The 26,605-nt window shown below is 36.4% G+C and overlaps 1 protein-coding gene and 1 long non-coding RNA gene across 24 annotated transcripts in view; one reads left to right on the forward strand and one right to left on the reverse strand.

Annotated features, from left to right (window-relative positions):
• HDAC9 (histone deacetylase 9) overlaps positions 1-26,605 on the forward strand; it is a 700,487-nt gene that overhangs the window by 258,337 nt on the left and 415,545 nt on the right. For all 23 annotated transcript variants that reach the window (XM_023732291.1, XM_023732302.1, XM_023732288.1 and 20 more), the window contains 4 exons: positions 5,024-5,139; positions 15,283-15,405; positions 18,650-18,860; positions 19,341-19,558. In XM_023732291.1, the coding sequence (XP_023588059.1) occupies positions 5,024-5,139; positions 15,283-15,405; positions 18,650-18,860; positions 19,341-19,558 (668 nt within the window). The remainder of the gene's footprint in view (positions 1-5,023; positions 5,140-15,282; positions 15,406-18,649; positions 18,861-19,340; positions 19,559-26,605) is intronic.
• Positions 24,451-26,605, reverse strand: part of LOC111820786 (uncharacterized) — a 55,071-nt gene continuing 52,916 nt past the window's right edge. The window contains exon 3 of the long non-coding RNA XR_002824299.1: positions 24,451-26,269. This is a non-coding gene — a long non-coding RNA (uncharacterized LOC111820786). The remainder of the gene's footprint in view (positions 26,270-26,605) is intronic.

The raw sequence follows: 26,605 nt of genomic DNA on the forward strand, positions 1-26,605 counted from the left end.
TAGATACAGAAGACTAATGTGACTTAAAAGTTTGACAGGTTATTTAGAAAAAAACAGTTTTTAGTCTCCAGTTCAAACGTGACAGATTAATATACTTATCTGAAGGGAAGTATTACTGATTTGAATGGAAAATTTTTTTACTTGAGGGCTAATAAGTATTAAAAAATGAACAGTGAATAAAATTATTGTATTGAATTTATATTTGTTTCCTATTACTAAATATAAATTACTGATTTAGACCACTTGAATTAGTCAGATTTTTACAGCAAATATTCTTTTTTTTGTCTAAATACTTGTAAAGAAACATTATTTGTTTTTTCAAGAAATACTGTTTCTTGTTGTTACGTGCTGTCGAGTCGATTCCAACTAGTAAGTGACTCCATGTAACAAAGTAGAACTACCCCGTAGGTTTTTCTTGGCTGTAATCTTTATGGAAGCAGATCACCAGGTCTTTCTCCTGCAAAACCCACTGGGTGGGTTCAAACCACCAATATTTTGGTTAGTAGCTGACTGTTTAACCTTGGCATCACCAGGGCTCCTTATATAGTATTTAAGTAGGTAACAATCTGAAGTTTCCCTAAAAGAGGTACTTGGGAGTCAGGGTTTGAGAGTGAGTCTGTTTTCATGCAAGTAAAAGAATAATGAATATTATCAATTGTCTAAGGTAAATGGAGATAGGCAGTTTTTTGTATTTGGAGAGAATAGACTCCCTCATTACAGAAAAAATTGAAGTGTATAGAAAACCGTATACATTGCTATTGTTTTTTGCTTTAGAATCTTACTATCTAAGGTCATATTTACTTATCCCAATGTCTTTTCTGTTCTCCTGTCAGTCTCTTTTCTTGATCATTACTCTTTTTCTCCACAATCACCAGTTATTTACCTTTTCTTCTTTCCTAAATTGCAGGTGAATTTACCTCACTGTCTGAGTAATGATTATTTCTGACTTATAAAGGTTATGAATTATCAGAGTTTTACTAGAGTTTCTTTACATGTGAAATATGATATTTTTCTCTTCTTAATTTTATGAGATAAAGATAACCTTCCTTTTTATCTCAGAAAGTAATTTGTAATCAGTCAGAGAGACTTGTGCATTTATTAGGTACACATTTCTGTTCAGTGAGCTGGGACACAGGGAAGCTTCGGTAGATATTTTTAACTGGTGTGTTGCAGTTACTCCCGATGTCTTTGGAGAGCTCTGGACTACCAGACACACAGCTGTCTTCACGTGTACTCCTTCCCATTTGTCTTCCAACTTTCATTCAATTTGGATGAGCTCTGTTTGGATTTCAACACCAACTCTTTTTAACGACTAGTCAGAGACCGTTATAGCATCCTTCCAGTTATTTAGCCATTGCTGTTCTTCTCTCACCTCTATATTGTTTCTGTCTTTCCCATCTCATAGGTTCAAATGTATACTCTTTTCAAACCCATGCCATATCACTCCTCCCAAAAGTTGACTTATTAACCACTGGTCGTCTTCCTGTTTTTCAAATGCAAGTGTTTTCTGCCCTGTCAGACCTCAGTGAAGACTTTTAAAAATTATAGGCCTTGAAACGTCCCTGTGTTTGCAACACCTTCTTCTCCACTCTGTGTTCTCCATTGCCCCATTTCATGAGCTATGATTCTTCAAGCTCCAGGTCCTCCAGGATCACTTCTTCTCTGAGATTTTCTCAGTGTTCCCAGGAAATTAATGCTAGCTCCTATCAGACCCCATCCAGTGTGACTATGTGGAATACTCTGTGCCTGTGTTTTTTTCCCCTTGAATTCTTAGTGCTTGTCATAGTGATTCCTACAAAAAGAAACACTTTTATCTAAGTATCACATAAAATGATACAATCTAAAGTTGGTAAGGCAGAACGTTTAAGAAAATTGTTTTTAAAAAAGACAGGATACGGAAATGAGACATTATATTATGAAAAAATCAATAGTCATACTGGAAAGACAAGACTAAATAGTCAGGAAAAAAGCTCATATAAGGATTTAAATATGCATTTTCTTAGTTAAAAGGAAAAGTAAAGGAAAAAGAGGCAAAACACACACACACACAGAGAGATTAATCAAAATGTAAGCAAGATACATGGAGAGAAAGGCAGTGAGCAAGATGTTTTTTAACATTTTATGATATCAATTACTTGTTCAAATCCCAGTCAGTGGCAGGATCAGAATTTTGTCATCAATCAGAACTTCTTTCCATGGCAATGACTTTGAGTGGAGAAATATTTTTAGTAGAAATTGCAAAGCTATAGGAGTTCCAAGGGAGGGCAATAAAACATTGCATGAAAATTGGGAGCTCCAGTTCTTTGGCAAAAAGATGGCATGTGAACCAGGCTTTGAACTTAAACTTGAGAACGGCCCTCCAATGAAGTACTCCAAGTGGATGAAAAGAGGATAAATAACCATGAAATGGGAAAGTGTTTGGCACTTACGGGGAGTAGGTGATTTAGCAGAGTGCAGAGTGGTGGAGGACAATGTTCTTGGGTCGATTCCCACTCATAGCGACAAAAGTAGAAATAATGTTGGGTTCTGTTTTGGAGTGTAGAGACATGGGGAAAGCTGTCTCTATATGATCCATCAGTGTGGAAGACAATTTTGACAGTCTATTATAGCAACTAAGAAACATTAGGAAACTTTGCTATAGTGCATAAGGAAAGAATGGAGGCTTAAACTGTGATGATCGTAATGGAAAATAGATGTGAGAAATGTAAAGAAGAAATTAAAAGGACCTAGTAACTGATTAGATTTGGGAGAAGGAGGGAAGTGAGGATTACTTCTAAGGGAGGTGGTAAAATTAACAGAGATAGGCAGGGTGTATTTTATATTGGAATACGCTGAGATTGACACACATGTGTAAGAGAAGGTTAAAAATGTCCAGCATTTCATAGGAATTTGGGCTAGAATTTACGAGCATTAAAGGTGAGAAACAGATTTCATGAGAGTTGTCTGCCTGAAAATAACAGTTGATGTCACAATATTGAGTCAGTTTGACAAGAGAAAGAGAGAAGGGCTAAGGCCACAAAGTCAGGTGAATTTACGAAATGGTAGAAGAGAAGTCAGAGAGATGGGAAGACAGATATGGAGGTAGAGAATGTTGCTGTAGAAAGTATGAGGAGAATGGGGATTGTCGTGTCAAAGGCCTTCAGATTTGATGGTGTTGGAGAGAATAGTTAGTTGGTAGTGAGGAAGTTAGATACCCAGGGCTGAAGAAAAGAGTAGACATTGTGAGAGAATACTACTCGTCAAGAATTATTTGTGTGTTTTCAGACTAGGGGGACTATTCTGGTGGAGAAGGAGAGCTTAAGAGTTCAGGATAATTGATGGAGTAAGGTCCTAAAATAAGTATGAGGGGATAGGATCATCAGTAAGAGGAAACGTGCTGGCACTGGGGAGAGGGAGAGGAATACTTTGTCTTAGATGGGAAAGGAGAATAGGGGTAACATAATCATGAGGTAAAGGGAAAAGTCGCTGGTGGAAATCATGTCAGAAGTCCTCGATCTCTGAGAAGTATGAGGCTAGATCATTTGTACCGAGTTGGGTTGACAAGATTTAAGAATGAAGCAACGAGAAAAATGTTTAAACGAATGAACTATAGAACGTGATAGGGAATTGATTAGAGTTGAATAAATAATTTGCCAAGGCTTGACAAGGTGACTTGTTTTTTTTTTTAATCTTTTTTTTTTAATTGTACTTTAGATGAAGGTTTACAGAACAAATGTTTTCTCATTAAACAGTCAGCACACATATTGTTTTATGACATTGGTTAACAACCCCACGACATGTCAACACACTCCCTTCTCAGCCTTGGAGGACCTTTTGTTTTTTTTTTTGGTGAAAATATACATAGCCAAAGATACACCACTTCAAAAATTTCTTCATGTACAATTCAGTGACATCGATTACATTCTTCCAGTTGTGCTGCCATTCTCACTTTAGATGAAGGTTTACAGAACAAAATAGTTTCTCATTAAAGAGTACACATATTGCCTTATGACAATGGTTAAGAACCACACTACATGCCAACACTGGACTTGTATTTTTTTAATTAAATGTTTTAATAGATGCATTAGTCCCTTCATAAGTTGAAGTGCAAGTGAGTTTTGTACATGATCATAAAAGACATGAGTTAAATAATCTGTATTGTCATTATCTAACTTTTACTAAAAGGAGCTTTTTGTTGTTGTAATATTGGTGTTTAAAGTTTTGCATATTAAATTTGGTCAACTTTTCATCTTCTGAAAAATAAATTGGGGACACTTAAAGTCAGTTGATGTTGTACAAGACCATCGATGCAATTTTAAGATTTTATACTCTGTCATATTTTCTTCATGCAACTCTGAGTAAAATGAGCTATAATGAGATATAACCTTAGTATTTCAAATAAGGAGCAGTTTATAGCATATTTAAGCACTTTTTCCTGACACAACAGGAATGTCTCTGGGCCTCGTGTGTTGATGGTATGTTTTTATGACCTTTTTAAGTACGTTGGAGACCTGGTGGAACAGTGGTTAAAAGCTTGGCTGCTAACCAAAAAGGTGGGCAGTTCGAATCTACCAGCCACCCCTTGGAAACCTTATGAGGCAGTTCTACTCTGTCTTGTAGGGTTGCTATGAGTCAGAATCGACTTGATGGCAACGGGTTTGGGTTTTTTTGGTTTCTACGTACGTTATTTCTATTACTGTTTTTTTTTCCCAGTAACACAAGAGCAAGTAAGAGAAGCTTCTTTTCTTTCTCTTTCCCCCGCCCCCACTAATTAAAAGCTTATACAGCACTCCATCTTAACTTCTCTAGATACTATTCAATACTGTTTTGTTGTTTTAGCAATGGAAACAAAGGGGGAAAAATGGTGTGAAACTTCAGAAATGCTCTAGAAATTTTCATAAGTTTTTGTATTTAGTGAAATGGTGCTTGTCATTTACATAGAGAAAAAGAAAAAAAATGTCTAATACTGTTTATTATTAACAGTAACTAAAGTTCATTTTTGTATTTTTTCATAAATAAATTTGTACTTCACAATGTTTTTCAGAATCCTCAGTCAGTAGCAGTTCTCCAGGGTCTGGTCCCAGTTCACCAAACAATGGGCCAACTGGAAATGTTACTGAAAATGAGACCTCAGTTTTGCCACCTACTCCTAATGCTGAGGTAAGACCCTTATTATTTTGGCTCTTTTAGAAATTATATTCTTCATTAGCTACCTAATAAAGAGTGATATTTCTGAATTGAAGATTAAAGCCATCTATCTCAGTTATTTTTCTTATAGGTTTGTCATATGTAGAATTGAATAAGCTAGATCTTATTTATAAAGTTTAGATGACAATCAGAGTTTGAACAATATTGAAACTTAATCTTCAATTAAAGAGTTCTTAATGACCCTGAGTATAAACTACTGAACCCTTGTGCAATTCAATTGTCCTGAGTTATTCTGATGGGGTAGACCAATCAGTAAGTAGAAGCAACTTCATGCAAACCTCTTAGAAAAACAACCTAGAAAAGGTAGGTTTTATTCATTTGACCTAAAGAGTAATGAAAAATATTTGGATATAGTTGAGGTACATAGGGCCCCACTGAATGTTTATTGACTACCTACTATATGCCAGTCATTTTGCCTGGCAATGGGCATATAAAGATAAGTAAGAAATGAACTCAGTCCTCGAAGAATGACGTATGTCTAAAATAACACATGGCTTATGTTAACCAACAATACAAGACTAAGAGAAAAGTAAGTGCTGAGATTCAGCAAGAATCTGGCAGTGTGGTTTCTGTGTTAGACTAAGCAAATGCAACAGTCTGAAAATAGCCACTCTTCTGTAATTAGCTGTTTTGAAGTAACCATCATTTGAGTCCTTCACCATTAATTGCTCTATACAGGGAGAGTTGGTATGATAGCTTTTCATATATAACTGTGACATGCTTCTTCCCCTTGTTTTTTATAGAGTCATCAAAATCTTGGAGATAAAAGGGGCTGATCTCTGATTCATGGATCACCTTTATAGTTTTCCTACCTTGTGATTATCCAACCTTTACTTGAATACTTCAATTTACAGGGATCTCACTTCACTGTCTCTTGAGGCAACCCGTTTGATTTTGGACAGCTAACTTTACTGATAAAAATGTCTTTCCTTACATTTTACCAAAATCTGTCTCTCTGTAATTTTATACACATGCACACACATGATAAATTGTTTATAAATTATAAAGTTATCAGGCCAAAATATAAGTGAGGGCAGAAAGCAAGAGGGATAAAGAAAAGAGTGAAGGCATTGAAATCACTTTTTCTCTGAGGACGTTTGCAGACTTGAATTTCAGACTTAGGATTTCACAAAAGTCAGGATATACAAGACAAAGCCCAGTACTGACCAAGGAGGGTAATCTAATAGGAGACTCTCCAGACACTAAGCTGGGATCTCAAAGGGCCATATCCTTGCTATATGGGTGAGTTCCCCTCAGCCCCGCTCTCCTCCTCCCACACAGTGCTGTCTTAGTGCTCAGCAGAGCAAGGAGCAAAATTTTGCCCTGTTGTAGTCACAAGCTGCTCCTTGCATAGATTTGCAGTACAAATTCACATAACCTCAGGCTGTTAATTTTGTTTAAAGTGACCTCAGCTTTGTAGTGCCCCCAGGTGTCTGGAAAAAGCAAATGTAAATCTTTTCTAGAGGATCACACCTTCATTCTAGTTTTTTAAATTTCCCCTCAAATAATTTGTCAAGGAAAATGAGCAGAATAGGTAGATGCTCTCTCACTCTTGACCATCTTTCAGTTATTTGAAGAATAGTAGTCATGGCCTCTACATACCCCGGTTCTTCATCTATTTCTTCTCTCTTAGCATCCTATTGTCCCGCATTCTTTTTCAATATTGTTTCTAAAACATGATACCAAACTGAACAAATACTTCACATATATTTGCAGCCAGGGGTGTAAATGGGATTATTGGATCCTTGGTTGTATTATTATTAGGGTAATTATATCTAGATTTTTGATCAGTTTTATGAATCCCTTTAATCAGTTTCTAGGATAGAACAACTTGGCACAAGTATTTCTAAAAATTTTTGGATTTCAGTTCCCTCTCAGTTTGAAGAATGGATTCTCAGTAATTGCAGAAACACTAAAGGATCTGGGTTCTAATCAGGCTGTAGATGTGTTTTGTTCCCTTGGAAAATGAAAATGGCATGCTACAAGTACATGCCACAGCATGTATAAGTCTTCGAAATGAATTGTTGAGTCCAAAATGTTGCAGAAGACCACTTACCATGTGATAGTATTTTATTAGGTTCACATACAGCAATATGTAGTAAAACTATATTTTAAAAAAGGCAAAGGAATGATGAACACAAAATTTAGCATGGTGGTTGCCTTAAGTTGTAAGGAAAGGGGGTAACATGGTTACTAAGGATGAAGATACATAGATAAGTTTATCATAAATACATATATATGTGCATATAATACTTAGTACAACATAAAGGAACATCCAAGAAATATATATTTATGAGCCTGGAAATAAATGGAAAAGGCGAAACTTTTACTGACTTGTTAAATTAAATTGAGTGTCCTAGATTGTGTGACCTTATCTTTAAATTTCAAATATATACAAGGGAGAATGTAAATTAAAGGAGTTTGCTTATATGTTGTTAATCTGCTTTATATTCCTAAAATCTTTACTGACACAAGCGTCTCTTTAGATGCCCCAGCTTTTCAGTAAACTGTTGAACATATTCTGTTACTACAGACCTTTCCCTCTACCCCTACCATTAAAAAAAAAAAAAAAAAAAAAAACCAGAAGGAAATGTGATTTAATGGAGTTTGAAAGGGTAGAGGTATTTCTTCAGGTCAGTGACAGGACATTCACCTCCAAAGCGGGAAAGACTAGTTCAAAAGCAAGCAGTGACTTACCTCATAATGAATTAATTGTGTGCCTGAACTATGATCCAAAAGGCCAGGTGGGCAGACCTTTATGCACTGATGGGTAGCCTCTCTGTGGCCCAGAACAAAAAATGCAGTGCTGATGGCTAACATGTGGTGTTCTGCTGCATGGCATTTACAGAGATGTGTTGTGTAATTCATATTGGATAGGTGAGGAGACAGGAGAATTCAGACCAAGACTGTCAGCAAATTAATACACTAGTTTTGTAACACTAAATGTTTCCACCAAAACCACTGAAAAGAGACAAAGAAATATTATCAGCCCACATTGATCAACAATCATTTAGAATTTAGTATCATTCTTTCAGAAGTCTTCTAAGATTAATAATAGCATATAAATTCTTATGGACAGAAATATTTTGGGGGTACAAATGATTTACATCATTAATTACAATCTCAAAAACCAAGTTAGTTGCATACTTCACCATCTACAAAATAAACTCATTCGACCACCTTTATTTAAGTAGCACAGGTAAGTTTTCATTTTAAAATAGTATAACAATGTATATGCAAATGAACCCTTTATTCTGTGACCTGTAAACAGAAAAGCATGTCACATAATTCTTTCAGGGGTCGTGTAAATTAATGGGATTCTACTTTTCTGATTAGGAAATAGGAAAGTAAAGCTGCATCCAAGGATCTTAAGGCTTAGATTTAAATAAATATATATATATATATATATTTTTTTTTTTTTTTTCACTTGTCCTGCTTCATTTAAATTAAAGGCTAGGACAGAAGTAGGAAGTGAATTTAATCAGTTTAATCGAGGCTCAGGAAACACACAGGTAGTTCAAATAATGGCCTTTCCATTCAGAAGGTACAGCGTGAACCTGGCTCCAGCACCACCAACTTTGTCATCGTCCGTCAAATTGCCATACTTCCTCAACTCGGATTCCTTACCTAGTAAAAGGTAGTAATACCTGGCCCAACAGCTTTGTTGTTAGGAGTCAGTGATGTGAAAGCAGGTGGTAAATGTTGAAGTGCGAAAAAGTTCGGTTTTTGTTGTTATTATCAGTACTGACTCCTGGTAGGGAAAACTCATTAGCATGTTTGTCTTCAAGCCAGCAGCTCTCATGCGAGAGTGAGTCTCCATCTGCTCTGACCACTGCTGTTCCATTTCTTCTATTTCTTACATATGCTCAGTCCCCGGACTCAGACTGTTGGAGCTACTTGCTCTACTCATTTGTAAACTTGGTTGAGGAGCTGAAACCTCAGGGGTTTCTATTTCCAACTCCAGTCAGAGCTGTCTTTACCTATCTACTAACTTTATTGTTAATTCTATGGGCCTGTGGCTTCAAATATGTTTCCACGGATATCAACACCATTACTTTAGCTTCGGTAGATTTATTTGATAGCTATTTTAACGGTAGCCAAGCCAGCTGGTTTATTTCTAGTTGAACATTAGTGGCTGGCCCTGCTATGCAATGTTTCAAATAATTTTTTCCAGCAGATACAAATGATTTTAAAAAAAGGATTGTAATAATAAGGTTAAGTGCTCTAAAATCATCTGAAATGTCATTTGTTTTTGCCCCAATCTCACATGACTCATCTGCCTATTGTTTCATAATAGTTGTTGTGACATTTGCTGTAAATGTTATGCTCCGTTGTGAGTGGGTGTAGAGCTATGATTTTAGATGGCAGCAAATACAATACTCTTCCCCCACCCAGAGAAAGGAAGTTGCTATGACAAAAGAATCATTTACTAGGAGTAATATGAGTCAATATTGTAAAGCAAAATCTTTAACAAAACATTAACGCTTTTTAAACTCAAAGCAAGCCAAATCAAATGATTATTTTGGTCTCACAACCATTTTATAGTAATACATTATCGAGTGTCTGATAAAAATGAAAGGTTAGAGATCTTTCACTGCCTGAACAATTTTCTTCATTACATGGGGATTTTAGTTTTCTATCAGCTGCCTGAAAGGAGAGTAGAAAATAAATTCTATCTTGGAAATTACTATGAAAGTCATAACCTAACATTTAATGATTAAGAGTTTTGTTTTTGTTTTTAATGTGGCTGTCTTCTTTTTAGATAGTCTAGGTTTGGGGATTTGGGACCTTTCAAAGCCAAAGTGGACTGAGGCATAGGAGCATGTCTTCCTGGATGCCGTTCTAAGAGGCACAGATGTTCCCTGATAGAGTTAGGCAGAGGTGTAGACACCAGCCCATGCTGCTTTTCAGTCTTATGCTGAAGCTCAGGGAAGATAGTGGCTGCCCAGAGTCACAAGCCAGTAAGTGGTGGAGCTCAAGTGTAACACCTCAGACCAAAGTTCTTTTTACTAGGCTGCTTCTCAGTAAAACTCTGTTTTTGTTTTTTTCTGACTCTCATGCATAATGTAGGAAATTTTGAACATGCAGAAAACTGAAAAGTCTACATTCCACTTTTCCTATGAGCTTCTTAAAAAGTAGGTTATTTATATAACTAGTGTTTTAAGGGTCAGTTGACTTCATCCTCTTAAGAGAAAGGTGTTGATCTTTCTTCCTTCCTTCCCTCCCTCCCTCTCTCCCTTCCTTTCTCCTTCTTTCTTTCCTTTTTCATCCCTTCCTCCCTCTATATCTCTTTTCCCCACTTTCATTTTCCCCCATAGGTAGTCATTCTCTCCTGTTCAATGTGTATTTTTGTTTGTATGGGTTCTTACATCATATGTATACGTATTATATATATATTTTGCTTTGAGGCCATGTATTTCAGTGTACATAAATGGCAGAGTGTTACCAATCTCATTCTGTTTCTTATTTTTATTACTAAGCATGTGTTTTTAGATGCAGTCTTTTTGTTGAATGCAGACATCTAATGGTTTGCTTTTAATCATGTAATACTCCACTGTGGACACTGCTCTATTTTACCTGCCCGTTTTCCAAGTGGACTCGCAGGTGCCTCTAATTTCTGCCCACCAGCAAAATTGTTTCAGTAGATATGCTTTGGACATCACCCTCTAGCTTAATGAGAGAGTTTCTTGGAGATATAATTCTCAGCAGAGGAATTGCTGGATCACGATGTGTACTATAATATTTTGTTTTATAGTGCTGGATTTCTATCCAGAATTGTGTCAGACTACAGTCCTGCCAGCAATGCGTGAAGGTTCTTACCTTTCTAAATACTTGTCAGCTTTTGACGTTGTCTATTTTTCTAATTTTTGCCAATGTATATTTTTGAAGAGATTTTGGGCCTTTTTAATTAAAACTGGCTTCTGGATTTGAATGGCTAAATATATAGCCCTGGTGGTGTAGTGGTTAAGCGCTCAGCTGGTAACCGAGAGGGTGGCATTTTGAACCCACCAGACGCTTCATGGGAGAAAGATGTGGCAGTCTGCTTCTGTAAAAATTTACAGCCTTGGAAATCCTATGGGGCAGTTCTGCTGTGTCCTATAAGGGTCACTATCCGACAGAATAGACTCGACAGCAACGTTTTTTTAAATTGAGAGACACAGTGTTTCAGTTTATGTATATTTTATTCATCTGGCTTGGAAATATTCTCCATAAGATATCCTTTCAGTTGGCATGATGGTGAAAAAAGAAGTCAGAATTTTGAAGGACCTTATTAAAATGTGAGTAGGCCTGCTCTTCCCCAATACCTGACTCAATTCATCTACCTCTTCCCAACATCATACTCTTTGTGGTGAAATGCTAGTTGGCCATCAAAGTCTCGTTTAAAATGGACACCCTTCTCTGTGCCATCAAAGTCCCTTAACCATACTTTAATTAGTAATCATCACAAATCATTCGAGTTAGTTTTCTACTTTTCTGTGTACCTGACTAGCATGTGAACTTGCGTGGTATAGGGCATCTCTGTACACCTACACCCAGCACTGTTAATCTAACACAGAGGAGTTACTCATTAATTATTTTGTGAATGTTTAGTAATAGTCATTCGCACATTTAATATCTGCATTTTATCTAACTACAAACTTTGTGGTTCTGAAAATATTTCAGATTAAAACCATCTTTCCCATGTTCTAAGCTATGAACTGTTGGCATCTTAACTCATCCCTGATTTAAGGGCTGGATCAGTTTCAAAACTACTTCCTGGAAAAATACTGGCTTGGCCTGCAAATGATTGTGAGCTCACAACGTTGCTAAGGTGGAGTGACTTTCCAACCTTGCAGGAGTTAACTGGTCAGGCTTCTTCATTGAGTGGAATGTTACCCTCGCCATCTGTTCATCTGGCTTTCAAATATGCATGCACTCAGTTAGTAGTGTAGAATACAGCTCCAGATTCTCATTAAGAGACATTAACCTGGAACAGATAGACTGGTCCTATCAGAAGCCCCGTTGAGGGAAGCTATATCTTAAAAAGATAATTTGAGGAGGACTGTTTTCCAGTTTGGTTATTTGTAGTTCTGGGCCACTGGAAATCTACGTGAACTCTGAATCTGTCTCCTTATCTGTAATTGAAGGAGTTAAGCTGAGTGACCTCTAAGTCCCTAATGGTCTATGATGTGATACCATACCAATCAGTCTCTGTTGGAAAAACCAACTCTACCCAGCAGGCTTGGGAGACACGGAACTTAACTTGCTTCCTCAGGAAGCTCAAGAATGGTCTCCATGACTTGAAGATCTCAAATCTAAAGTCCCCAAGACCTTCTCCTGCCCAGGTCAGTGGGCTCCCAGTTGCACACTTGTATTCCTTTCCATAAACCTTCGGGCCTGAGTTTGCTTCCTTTTCTTCTCTAAAGCTGCCATCTTTCTCCGTACTTTTTATGATTCCTCTCTCCTCCAACAATGACTGCAGACTGGTGTGTAGTCTGCAGCAACACCTGAAGACAAGTCACATTTAAAAGTTTTGTTTTTGATCCCACTGGGAGCATGACTGGGGAAGTCACTCAGTTTCCTTATCTGTAAAATGAACATAGTGGTAGCTAGAGAGTGCCTATGAAGAATAGGTTCACAAAAACCAAACCTGTTGCCATTGAGTTAATTCCTACTCATAGCCACCCTATAGGACAGAGTAAGAACTGCCCCATAGCTTTTCCAAAGAGCAACTGGTAGATTTGAACATGCCGACCTTTTGGTTAGTAGCCGAGCTCTTAATCACTTCACCAGCAGGGCTCCAAGAATAGGTTAGCCTCTGAAAAATCCCCAGCACAGGGCAAGGCACATGGTACAAAAAAAACCCAGTCATCATTGAATCAGTTCTGACTCATGGTAATCCCATGTGCTGTAAAGTAGAAGTGCTCCGTAAGGTTTTCAAGGCTGTGACCTTTCAGAAACAGATCAGCAGGGCTTTCTTCCAAAGCACCTCAGGGTAGGTTCAAACTGCCAACCTTTTAGTTAGAAGTCAAGCGCTTAACGGTTTGTACCACCCAGGGACTCATTATAGATGCTGAAAATCAATACACAGTTATAGGAAATGGAGGCACTGTCCAAAGTCTTTTTTTTTTTTAATGAAACTGCAGAAGTCTGCAACCCCGTAGTAAAAATACCCTCAGCTTAATTTGCTTTAGTCAAACCCATGTGAGCAGCCAGTATATTGCTGCCGTTATTACATCTGAGAAGAAATTCTATTTCCTGCTCCCTGTGATGAAGTGGCAGAATATGGCAGAAGTTCTGTCTAGGACACAAAGATAATCTCTTTTGTGAGGTCTGTGAGATCTTTTGGTGTCATTCTCACGGTCCATGTCATAACCCAGTTCTGTGAGAAGCAGATACACCCTTGAATGAATATTATAAATTACTTGAAGGACCTATTTTTCTACATTTGTTTCCTCTTCTATGAATACATATAAGTGAAAGGAATGTTCTTTTATTTTAAATTGCAGTTTTTTGCCAATAAGCCAGATAAAATATTTCTACTTCTTGTTCAGGTATATATTCTGCATTTAAAATTTTTTTGAAAGGCATATTTGTGAAAGCACAATAGAGGCTTGTCTTTTTAAGTAGAGCAAATAGGCAGTTGTTGTTGACGGCTCCTGAAATAAAATTACAATCTTACACTTTGTTATGATAAAATCCTTTCCAATAGTCTTCATAATAGGGTATTTTGGACGACTTTAATTTAGCGAATGGTTGCATATAAAGTCAATGTAATATTAATGGTTTCCACATACCTGTTAATTTTCATGCACAAATATTGGACTAGTTCTTTTAAGATAAAACAAAAATCTGAGTTGCTTGGAATTCCAAGTTGCAATGAGAAAACTCCACATTTAACCTTCTGCTCTTATTATGTTAAGGCTCGGACTCATCTCCAAACAAACGTATGACTGAGGTGATGTTTTGGAATAACATCCTGTGTTTTGGTGGAGCATCACTCTTCAGTGACATTCTGAGGTTGCATTGTATTAGCACATGATATTTTCCCCAGTTAATTGATATCCCAGGTTTGTCCAGGGGAAAATCTACAGCTCCCCCAAACATGCTTGACAAGTTATTATATTTACTTTAGTCAAAGCCCGTGTGTGCAATATCCCTCTTGGAGGTGGTCTATTATTGGAGTCCCATATGCTTTTTGTTTAGGAAGAAAGCAGTCACTGTGTCATACTGTTACATGGAGTATTCTTTTTCAGGGATGTTGTTCCCTTGGGGACCATATCAGGCCAGAGTTCCTTAGTCTAATAAGACCTTTGTAACTCTTATTGTATAAAAGTTCTGGGAGGGAAGCGAGAGTTAAACAGAAAATGTAATTCAAGCAGCCATATTAGGCCACATGTGAGAAAACATGACTCTTAGTATTGGATTTAAAAACGGTATTTGTTGTAAAAATCACTGTGATGCCATAACGTTCAGGGTATTTCTGTGTAAATGAAGGCTGTTGTGGCACGGGGAACTCACAATGTTATAACATTAGCTTTATTTTCTGAATATGAATGATTTAAAAAAACATTGCATAGAGTTGTCTATTCATAAAAATTTATATTAGAAAAGGAAACAGATATTATTAATTATTATAGAAATCTTATATAATGATATTTAATCTATGATTTTCTTGTGTGGTATTTCCAATCATTAAAATGATGTGTAATCTATATAAAAGTAATGACCACAGCAGCATTATATACATATTTTTTCAGACAGTAGTACAAATAAAGTATATATACTTTTCAGAATTATTCAATTTAGTTATTGTACCTTTACCAATAGATAACACACAGCAAATATTCAATAAGAACTGGAATTTAAGAAACACATTTTTCAAAATGAACATAGAAGTTCTTTCCTCAGATTTTTATAATGATGTCTGATAAAGAAAATTTTTATTTTATTTTTTATGTATAGCTCTTGGATATAGAAATCATAAAATAAATACTTAAATCTTTAATATTGTCTATAATTATGGTAATCTTAAACCTATTTTTTGAAGTGTGAAAATTTTACAGTAAAATATATGATTTGTGATAGTTTGAGACTCTTAATTTTTTCTTACAGCAGATGGTTTCACAGCAACGCATTCTAATTCACGAAGATTCCATGAACCTATTAAGTCTTTATACCTCTCCCTCCTTGCCCAACATCACCTTGGGACTTCCAGCAGTGCCATCTCAGCTCAATGTAAGTCATTACGCTGTATCAGCCGACACCAGTCTGAGAGAGATTTTCATAGTAGTGACTCCCTTTCATTTCTTAGATGTTTAAACATGATAAAAACTTGGCTAAGTCAACTTCTCCTTCACTCTACTGAGTTCAAATTGGTTCAGTATAATTTCATTTTGAAGAATTATACAAATTAGCATAATAGCATAAAAATAATAACTAACGTTTTTATAATGCTTTGTTGTTGTTGGGAGCCATCAAGTTGATTCTGACTCATAGTGACCCCGTGTGACATAGTAGAACTGCCCCATAAAGTTTCCTTGGCTGTAATCTTTATGGAAGCAGATCGCCAGGTCTTTTTCCAGTAGAATCGCAGAGCCACTGGGTGGGTCGGAACTGCCTACCTTTTGAATAGCGGCTAAGTGCTTAACTGTTGCACCACCAGCACTCCTTGCGTAATGCTTTAGAGCTTTAAAAAAAAAGAAAAGCACTCTCCAGTTCATTCATCTTGGCAGCGCCACACAACCATCCTGTGAAACAGAGATTACAGTCTGCATTTGTGGAAGCTGAGACTTCAAGAAGTTAAAAGCCCAAAGTCACAGATCCAGTCAATAGCCATTCTGGATCTCAACCCAGACCCGTGTTGAGAAGCATAGCTTCTAATGCACAGCTGTTTATAGAATTTATTTTGTGAATGACCTTATTTTGGGAATTTAAGGTACTGATTCTTTGGTACTGAAGAATACGTATCTGTAGAAACTCTCTAAGAACAATATTAAAATATTCCCAGGAGATTCAAAGTGAATCAATTAGTTTAAAAGCCCTGACAAACTGAAACAGGATCTTTTGGAGGTAGTCTTTCTACTAGCCAAAGATAGCTCTAAGTAAACCAAAAAAACCAAACCCACTGCCACTGAGTCAATTCCGACTCATAGTGACCCTATAGGACAGAGTAGAACTGCCCCATAGGATTTCCAAGGCTGTAAATCTTTACAGAAGCAGACTGCCACATCTTTCTCTCACGGTGTGGCTGGTGGGTACGAACTGTTGACCTTTTGGTTAGCAGCCGAGCGCTTTAACCACTGTGCCACTAGGACACCTTAGCTTAAGTAGTTATTTATTTTATGCATTTTCCCAAAAATAATATACGTTTTGGTCCGTGCAAAAGATTGTGAGCCTTACTCAGAATATTTCATCTGTGAAACATTAGTAAATTAAATTGTACTTGTATAGAGTTCATGTGATACATTTGGTTGAAAGAGAAATTTGTTTCAACTCTTGACACCAGTTTTCACAATCTTTGGCAGCCAGTGTTCCACTGAGTCCAGCATGTCAGGTTCACATCTTTCACAATATTTCCTGGATCAGAAAATTCTGAAGAGTTGGCCATTTTGTGTTTAATTCTATTTTCAGAATCTAAAGCATGTATCTGGAACGCTGATTTATGCATAAGCACACCTATAATGACATTTTTACATGATAAATTTTATAATTGTGTCAATGCATATTTTAAACTTAATCTAAGAGGTATTTTATTATATTTGGTGTTTGTAATAGAGTGTAATGTTATCTCATGTGATAAAATGATCTTATACCAATGAGGAGAAAGCAAATTTGCATGTTGCTTCATAGATTAAAGAAGTATTTAAAATCTCGATGCTCTGCCTTTGAAATTTCACATTAAGCCCGTAAACAATTAGTCCTAGTGAAAATAAAAAAAAATTAGAATGAAATTAAACTTAAGTATTCATAGATAATGTTTTAATGTCTTATTAAAAATTATTTTTTCTTTAATTTCCATTTTTCCTATCTCTTCTGATGGTAACTGTATACCAACACGAAAACTTTTGATGACACATGATTAGGTAATTTATTCCCAGTACTTTTGTATGTTCTAAAGTACTCCTCCCTGCTAACACACACATACACCGCTTTTAATGTGGTCAGGGAGAATTTTTTCCCAAAGGACCAAGTACTAAAGCCAGACCATTTAATGTTTCAGTGGTAATACGATTTGGTACCATTGGCTGAAGAAACCAGTGTGGTTTGGATTGAAGTTTTCATTTTTCTTTGCTTCCATTTTGGTGTGGATGGGGCCATCACAATTAATTTTTCAAGCTTAGCATTGCCTTGGCAAAGGGATCTCTAATATTCCATTTCTCTACTAGTGGGAAATTTTAAGGAAAAGGGGCCAGGACGAGGAATCACATCTAGATTAAACATTGCATTGACTTGCTCTGTGACTCAGACAAACCATTTACCTCTTTGTCCTCCAATTTCTCCATCACTAAAAATTGCTTTGCTTCACTGGTGCACAGCAATTTTGAAAGATGAAATGTGAGTTTTGAAAAGAAACATGCCACATAATTTTGAGGTATTAGACTTCTACTTTTGCGATACCAAAATGACCACCATTCATTAAATTATTTCAATAGGATATTTCATTATTACTATTGATGATGTAATTATTATTGCCTTATTACTGTGTTATCATACATTTCAAGTTCTTAATAGCACTTTGATATCTGATTTCACTTTAGTTTACTTTATAAAACAAAGTATCTGCAATGTCATTTTCAATATTTAGAGATTTGAGGATCTGTTATAAATTAGTGTAAATACATGTTTAAATCAAATTCCTGCATATTTTTACGTTTCAGTGAGTTACTTAAATAATTATATTTTAAAAATTAAATTTTTTTTTTAACTTTCACCTCTGCGAACTTGTTAGAGGAAAGGCAGAGAAAAGGAGAATTGTTCCTTTTGTTTGAAACTTCAAAATTACAGACCATTAAAATTACAGCCTAGAAATCCCTATGGGGTAGTTCTGTTCTGTTATGTGGGGTCACTATGAGTCGAAATTGACTCCAAGGCACCTAACAACAACAACAAATCCCTATATATAGTCTTTAGCTGTTCAAATAAATTTTACTTTTCCAATCTACCTTTAACTTAACCAATGTATTTTATTCTATTTTTAGAAATTGACTTCCTGTGTCTTATGCCAGAAATTAGCGTGATTTTTAATGTTAAAAGAAACTTTTTCATTTAAGTTCAACACAATGATATCTAACGGAAAATTCTCTCCAGTGTTTCGTTTTGTCTTTCTCCTCTGGTATCCGTTTTCCCTACTCTACTATTGGGTAACATGGGGTTTTTGTTTCAGAAAATTATGGTGTAAGAAACTCATCTAATGATATAAAGACATGAATGGCTCACATGGACAGAAGGGGATTAACATCTTTATTATTTCTTGACACAGGCTTCGAATTCTCTCAAAGAAAAACAGAAGTGTGAGACCCAGGCACTCAGGCAAGGTGTTCCTCTGCCCGGGCAGTACGGGGGCAGCATCCCTGCATCTTCAAGCCATCCCCATGTCGCGTTAGAGGGAAAGCCCAACAGCAGCCACCAAGCTCTCCTGCAGCATTTATTATTGAAAGAACAAATGAGACAGCAAAAGCTTCTTGTTTCTGGTAATTAACAATGGCCTCATTTGCAGGTCATATTAACAGCTTTTATTTTATCAGATATCCAGTGTAAATGATCTCTTTAACTTAAGACCCTAGTAAAGATTTACAGTGTTGTACAAGGGTCCCCCCACACTTTGTGCTGGTGGGAGAGGCTATTATCCTTATTTCTTCCCCTAGAGCCACAGACACACACACACGCACAAAAACCCTCACTTAACCTTCATACACACCAGAGTGAACTACTGATGAAGCATATGGTCGGATGCATACTTTTGCTATGTTTCAGCACATGTATCTTCTCCCCACCCAACCTAACCTACTTCTGATGTTTGCCTGGTAGTATCACTACTTTTCATAAAATTTATCTATCATATGTCTATTGTCTGTAGTTTCTTGTCTTACCTTAAATAAAAATTATGTGTGTGTGCATACGCATATACATATACACACATATACCTATATATGTTGTCTTTTTTTTTTCAGGTGGAGTTCCCTTACATCCTCAATCTCCCTTGGCAACAAAGGAGAGAATTTCACCTGGAATTAGAGCTACCCACAAATTGCCCCGTCACAGACCCCTGAATCGAACCCAGTCTGCACCTTTGCCTCAGAGCACATTGGCTCAGCTGGTCATTCAGCAGCAACACCAACAATTCTTGGAGAAGCAGAAGCAATACCAGCAGCAGATCCACATGAACAAAGTAAGCCCCCAAGCCAAGTCAAAATGTCATAACCACTGGTGTGGAAACTATCATTACATTCATGAGACATGTAGCAAAATTGAAATTATGTATCAATGAGATCTTTCATGTTTGAGTACCTATTTTAATACACAAAACCATACAGACACATGCATGTAGAGCCCTATTCTTTAATATTGAAGAAAAGGGTTGAGGCAGAGTCGAATGTGGAGTATTGACGCTTCAAAAAGTTTGTGCAGGTGCTAGGAGAAATAGCACGCATAGTTAATAAGGCATTTCTTGGTGACTTGTATGCATCCATTTTGTATTTATTTTTTTGGTATTCCCACTTCATTCCAAGAAGTGTCTGAAGCAGTTTCTTGGAAATTGTGATCATTTCTTTCTGGCAGCCTTATTGTGGCTGAAATGGGCAGTGGATATCAATACCACATCACATCCTTAGGAATTCTCCTGCTGAGGTAGCCACAAAGAAACAGTGATTACAATATAATGATAACAGACAGGACAGTAAAGCATTTTCAATGAATAGATGAGTGAAATGATATTAAGGTGTACAGTTTTGCCACCACTCTCAGGTATGGTAGGTTTACAACAGAAGAATCTTCGCATTCCTGGAATATGTTGAAGTCCTGAACATAAAGACTCCATTCCTTCTCCTTTGTATTATATCACCTAAAAGTATCTCATAGAGGCATAGGAAGCATTACATTGATAAATGATGTCCTATTTACTGCTAAAAACTGCTTAGGCAATTAAATGCTTTATTATATTGTGGTGTTTAAAAAAAAAAACACCTCATAGACAAAATGTTTATCTTTCTAATGGCAGTGGAGAAGGGGTGTCATCATGTGTTTAGCTTATTGCAGGTAGGGCTGGAGTTTTTCTGTGCTTTCTGACCTCTATCTTAACAAAGACAGAGCTGTGAAGAGAATATAGGCTAAAGACCACCACTTCTGACCAGAAATTCTTCCAGCCCAGTCCTCTGCTGCTCTTAAGGTTGTGTGTGAGGGAATGGGGGAGGGGAGACTGGCAGGGGCAGTTGACCCTCCTGCATCTTTAACCTGGTCACCATACATGGCAGATACTTTCAGTGTCATCAGGTTGACATCTGTTCTATTGCTACACTATTTCTCTAAATACATCAAATTATTTGTAAACATATCAGTCATGGGGGAGAACTAACATTCATCTCTGTATAATGACATAACTCATTGACTTGAAAATGACTTTATGTATATTTGTTATATTGTGATAGAGTTAGGTTTGTTTGTTCTGTGGTCTCTTACCACAGCTTAAGCTTACCAGATATTCTTTGAAAATTGTCTAGCATCCATTGAGAGAAATTTATGCTTAAGTAAGGATTGGGAATCTTACCTCTCACCTCATAATGTATTGGTCTGGAATTAGATTCATTTATAAAATCAGTATTGGATTGTAGATATTCTTTCTGTTCTTGGTTCTGTTTCCTAGAAATATGTGGATGTGCATATTCTACTAACTAGGTAAATGGATTCCTTTGAAATTGTAGTCTAAAAATGATTCTTAGGAATTTCTTTAAATGCATTTTGTAAGACCTAGAGTTACCACTGTTTCAGATTCAGATGATGTGCTACTATCAGAATTTTGTTTTTATCACACTTGAGATTTTGACAAGCAGATGCTAACCCCAGTCACATGGAAGAAACTAAGATGAAAAGCAGGCATTTGCATTTTAGCAACAAGAAAAGCAAATCTTATCAGGGACATTCTCCAATGTGGAGCTGATTCCTTGGAATCTGTTAAGAATTTCCCCTAAAATCAGAAACAAACGTGTACTTTTAGGTACATGTTTGTACAGTGGTTTGATTATTAAATCTTGTCCTAATTAGACAAAATGAAGACCAGAAAACTTCAAAGTGCAGAGCTGATCTTTATATGTTAACCCCTCTCAGCTTGGGTGTTTAGATTACTCAAGTAGGTCTCCAGTTGGCTTTTCTTCAAGTATGGATTCCATATGTTTAATCAAGATGGCATACGCGTATTGGGTATTCTCCAAATTTTGAAAATATTTCACCTGCCCTCAATTGTTTAAGAGAACAGAGAAGAATCTTATTAAAGAAAATATTGAACCTCTATCCTATTCTAAAGTATTTACAATAGAAATATCAAAAAGTGAATTGCTGCTGTTCAGCCTTCTCCATGGGGTGATGAAGACTATTATTTCACATTGGCTTAGGGTCATGACTTAGATGCCAAAAGCTAACAGGTTTCTGTATAATACAGTGAAGCTTGTAAGAGCTGGAACTCGACTGGACAGCCTTGTTTTACTGGGTCTCACAACTTTTCTGCCTTTAACAGCGTGCAGTTTTACCCCTTTTCTATTGCCCATTTTAGTGGAAAATTTTTGAGTTTTCCTTCTCTGACAGGTTTCCACCTTACACAGGTTCTGGCTTTTACAGGTTTTACTGTAATATATTTGTGTGTATTCTCTCTGAAACCCTGGTGACATAGTGGTTAAGTGCTATAGCTGCTAACCAAAAGGTTGGCAGTTCAAATCCACCAGAAGCCCCTTGGAAACCCTATGGGGCAATTCTACTCTGTCCTATCGCTATGAGTCGGAATTGACTCCACAGCAACAGGTTTGGTTTTAGGTTTTCTCTCTAACTATTAAATACCCTTTGAGGAAAAAAACACAGAAACTGTAATTTTGGTCATTTTCCAATTTCAATGGATGAACCTTATTGAATCCATTCAAACTGGAGCCAGATTGGTGGCATAATAAAAACATGGTCCTTATTCTTGAGAAATTTATTATATCAGGAAACATAGGCATACATGAAGACATAGCTGTGTGAATTACATTTAAAATGTATTTTTATATCTCAACTTTTTTATGGTTCTTTTTTTGAGGAATTTAGGGAAGCAAAAAAACAAAAGAAAAAAAAGGATTTATCTCTAACGTCCGACCAAATATAATTGACCTTCCTGGTATGAAATTTGTAATGGTGTGTTTGAATTGCTAATAATCTTTAGAAGAATTAGAAGCAAACCTGTACTTTTAGGAGCATGGTTTACCCAATGATTAACTTATTAAAATTTGAGAGCTTCCTCATATCTTAGTATTATTTTAACACATTTATGAGAGCAGTCATTCATGCCTGTTATAACTACACAATGTAAATGTTATTTCTCATACTATATAATTTACCTACCTGTTGCCTGACACTTTAATGACAGTTTTATAGGAAATTTGTATATATTAAGAAGTATTTGCCTCATATACTGTAGGCTCTCAAGTCCTTAACAATGAGTTTATCTAGTATTCGTATTGTTATACCTGCCAGTAAACAAAGGGGAAAGTAGAAGAGCCAGTGCTGAGCTGGAGAGGAAATACTGTCAGAATGATTTATCTCTGCTCATCAGTTAGAATATTCTGTTTCCACCAATGTTTCGAGCAGTTTAACCATAAGAAAATCATGGCTTTAAACATTTGTCTCTTGGTTTTTGAGACATTTTTAAAACTCAGAAATTTATTACACAATTTCTGTTGCTAATATGGGTAAGTCCATGTGATGATAACTTAGATTTTTGTGAACCTTTTCAAAAACTCAAGAGTTTCCTTATACTGACATCAAAAGAAGACTTCTTTTGCCAATATATTTTGTTGTTCTTGTTGGAAGAAAAAAGGATTTCTAAAGTAAAAGTTTCCCCATAAATACAAAATAGCAAAGAAAAAAATAATAGGGTACTGGTAATGGTAATTTTCTCTGGAGCCCACTTTAAGTTTAAATATTGCCACAGATTTCTTTTTTTCTTGGTGAAACAAAACTTTAATTGATGAAAACAAAACACACCACATAGTTTCTTGGACATTTTATGATTTTGAAGGAGTATTCTTACCACTGCCTGATTAACTTAATAAAAGGGAAATCTCTAGTCATATCACTAACTGAATGATGCACAGAAATTTTCCGAAGTATCCCCAGGCATTTTTGTTATGAGATAATTTGACATAAATCATCCCCCGCCCTGAATGACATTATTCTTTGAATTATTTCTCTGCAATAGTGTTAATAGAATAGCATTAATTCAGAGCTAACAGTTTCTGTGTTAACTAGAATTTTAATACCTAATCTAATACCTGTGTTTATCATATTCATTCTATCAGATCCATAGGAACATAAATTTTAGAAAATTCTCTTTTTCTTCAGTGCTTATTTGACTAAAATACTAATCTATCCATGTACCCATTCAGCAAATAATTATTGAATTGTTACATTGTGCCAGATACGGTTTTTGGCACTAAGAAAACAATATTCAATGTCCTCATGGGGCTTACATTGTTGGCGGTAGTGAGTGAAACATTCAAGTAAACAGTAATGCAGTTCATTGTGTATTAGGATAGAGGACTTGAGGAAGGAAATTGATTTCTTTGAGAAAATAAGACTACCTCTCTATGTGTCTTAGGCTGGGTTCTTTAGAGGAGCAAAACCACTGGAAAGTATATATATAGAGAGAGAGGGAGAGAGAAAGAGGTTTAATTGAAGGAAATAGTTCATGCAGTTGTAGAGTCTGGAAAGTCCCAAATCAGTGGGTCAGGTGTCAGACTGAAGACTTCTCATGAATCACATCATTGCAGGGGCTGACAAAATTGGCAGGTCAGACAACAGTCTGCTGCCTCACAGGGCTGCGGGAGCTGGCAAATCACAAAATCTTCAGGCTGCAGGTCAAGTGACAGGCTGCTGGCTCACATTCTAAGGCCCAAAGGTCAGATGATGACGAGTTGGATGCAGGATCCAGAGGGAGAGTGAGCCTTGCTGGAACATCCATTAATATACTGAAGGCAGGCCACACCCCCAAGGAAGCCCCCCTTTCACCTGATTGGCTGCTCATAGCAGATCTCATCATGGAGGTGATTACATTATATCAGATCTCATCGTGGACATGATTACATTATATTACATTATGAAAGAGTAATCAGTTCAGTGTCTGTCAAACCACTGAGAATCATAGCTTAGCTAAGTAGATGCATAACATTCACCATCACACTATGTCATCTTGTCCTGTTTCTATTTGTTTTTTTTCTTTTTCTATTTTTGTCTCTCTTTTTCTTTTTTTCACTCTCTCTGTTTCTTTCTTTTCTTCCTTCTTTCTAATATGCTGTGTGATAAATATCTTATGCATTCCTGTGGCTGGATATCAGCCAGCACTTTTTAAAAAAACCACATAAATCATGAGATGATATCTTACATGTGTCAAGGTACAGTCTAGATATAAGTATTTATTATATATTTATTACTATGATACTTAGGCATTTTGACATGAGTGCTATTTTATCATAATAAAAATATATCTAAGACAAGACTAGTAAAGAGGAGGTCTAGCAGATGTCCTGTGTTGCCCTTATTAAAACAGGTAGACATTATATTCTGACAAGCAAGACATGAATATAATTATGCTCAAATGTTGCATCAGAGCAAATGGGGAACTTTCATGATTTTTTGGAAGAGAATTTGACTCTTTATTTGAGTAATATCTGTTCTATTCTGTTTCTTGACATGATTTTCTAACATAAATATTACATATTCTCCACAACCCCTCATGATTCATACCACTCCCTGTCTCTAGCCACTCGTCCGCAGCAACCCAGAGAGTATATTCTTTTATGCCTGAGGTCACATGCAAACATAACATGCATAGATATGCATGTGTGTGTGTGTTCTTTTTTCCTTATAAAGTGTACCTGAAGGCAGGTCTAATAATACAGAATTCCAAAACTATTTTGTGTGCTATTGATAAAAGTGTATATTTTCCCAAGGAGATTAATTTGAAGAATAACAATTATATAGATGTGTATATTCAAAAAAGTTTACATATTTTTGTATCACACTTCCTATGTTCAAGTAAGTGAACACTTCATGTTAGCTTTCTTATAATAAGTGCAATTCTATGCATGGCTTACTTGTTGGCAGATTAAAAATTTAAGTATGTGAGGGCTATGTACCATTAGTTGCTTTTTTTTTGCACCTGTTTTTCCTAGTCTCTCTCTTTTTCCCCTACTTTTACTCACTGTGCTTCTTTCCAGCACTTTCTCTAAGATCATTTAAATAATACCAACTCTCTTTTACCTATGGGATTTACTATGAGCTGGGCACCATACACAGCATTCTTATTCATATTATTCCTCAATATTATCAACCCACTTTTTAAAAAAAATCAGGAAAAGTCATTTTAAAGTACTTAGGTAGGTGGACTAAGGTGACAGCAGTTGACAGAGCTGGAATTCCAACATTGCTTGTATGTCCCAAAAGCCTGTCCTTAACTACTGTTGCTTGTTTCACTGCTGTTTTTAGCACCAACAGGGAGGTAAGCTCTTCTGTATTTTACTTTTGCCAAAACGTAGAAAATTCACAGTTGAAATCAAAGCAAGAAACAAATATAGACCAGGTAGGTCATCTTATTGGTTTCAATTTGCCAGAATGAAGAAGTCCCTTACCCCAACCCCACTTCCCAACTTCCCATGCATTGCCCTCCATCCAGTTACTCACTCTGTACGTGAACCTGATGGTAGGGCATTCAGATAACCTGTTGGATTTCGAAGCTTTCCGAAGCAGTGCAGAGGCAACAACAGCCAGGCCCCATTTTGTTCCTTTCTCTCATGTTGTCATGTTGCCATTCTTTAGGTTGGACAGACATCTTCTCACAGGAGTCTACTGACTTCATCAAGTTCAGCTGAAATGCAAATGTTGGTATCTCATCTATGGGTGATTGGAAAATGCCTTTTTTCAGGTTTTGAAAAATGAATGAGTAGAAACTTGAACTGGGCTTTCACTTAGGAAAGAAGGCATTAGTGTTGTCAGGTTTAATTTTTTTCCATCCCTTTGACAGTTTGTTTCCAGGCATAGTCTTTTAATCACCAATTTAGAATTACATTTTGCCCATTAGATGGATGCTGTATCAAGAACTTTAGCAAGCATTGAAAGGCAGTCTTAATTTTACAACAGTGAAAAGCTTCCTAGATTATTTATCTATCTATAAAAGTTTATAAAAGAACTTTTGACTTTACCC

This window comes from Trichechus manatus, unplaced genomic scaffold (assembly GCF_000243295.1).
Source record: "Trichechus manatus latirostris isolate Lorelei unplaced genomic scaffold, TriManLat1.0 scaffold00050, whole genome shotgun sequence".
Classification (NCBI taxonomy): Eukaryota; Metazoa; Chordata; class Mammalia; order Sirenia; family Trichechidae; genus Trichechus; species Trichechus manatus.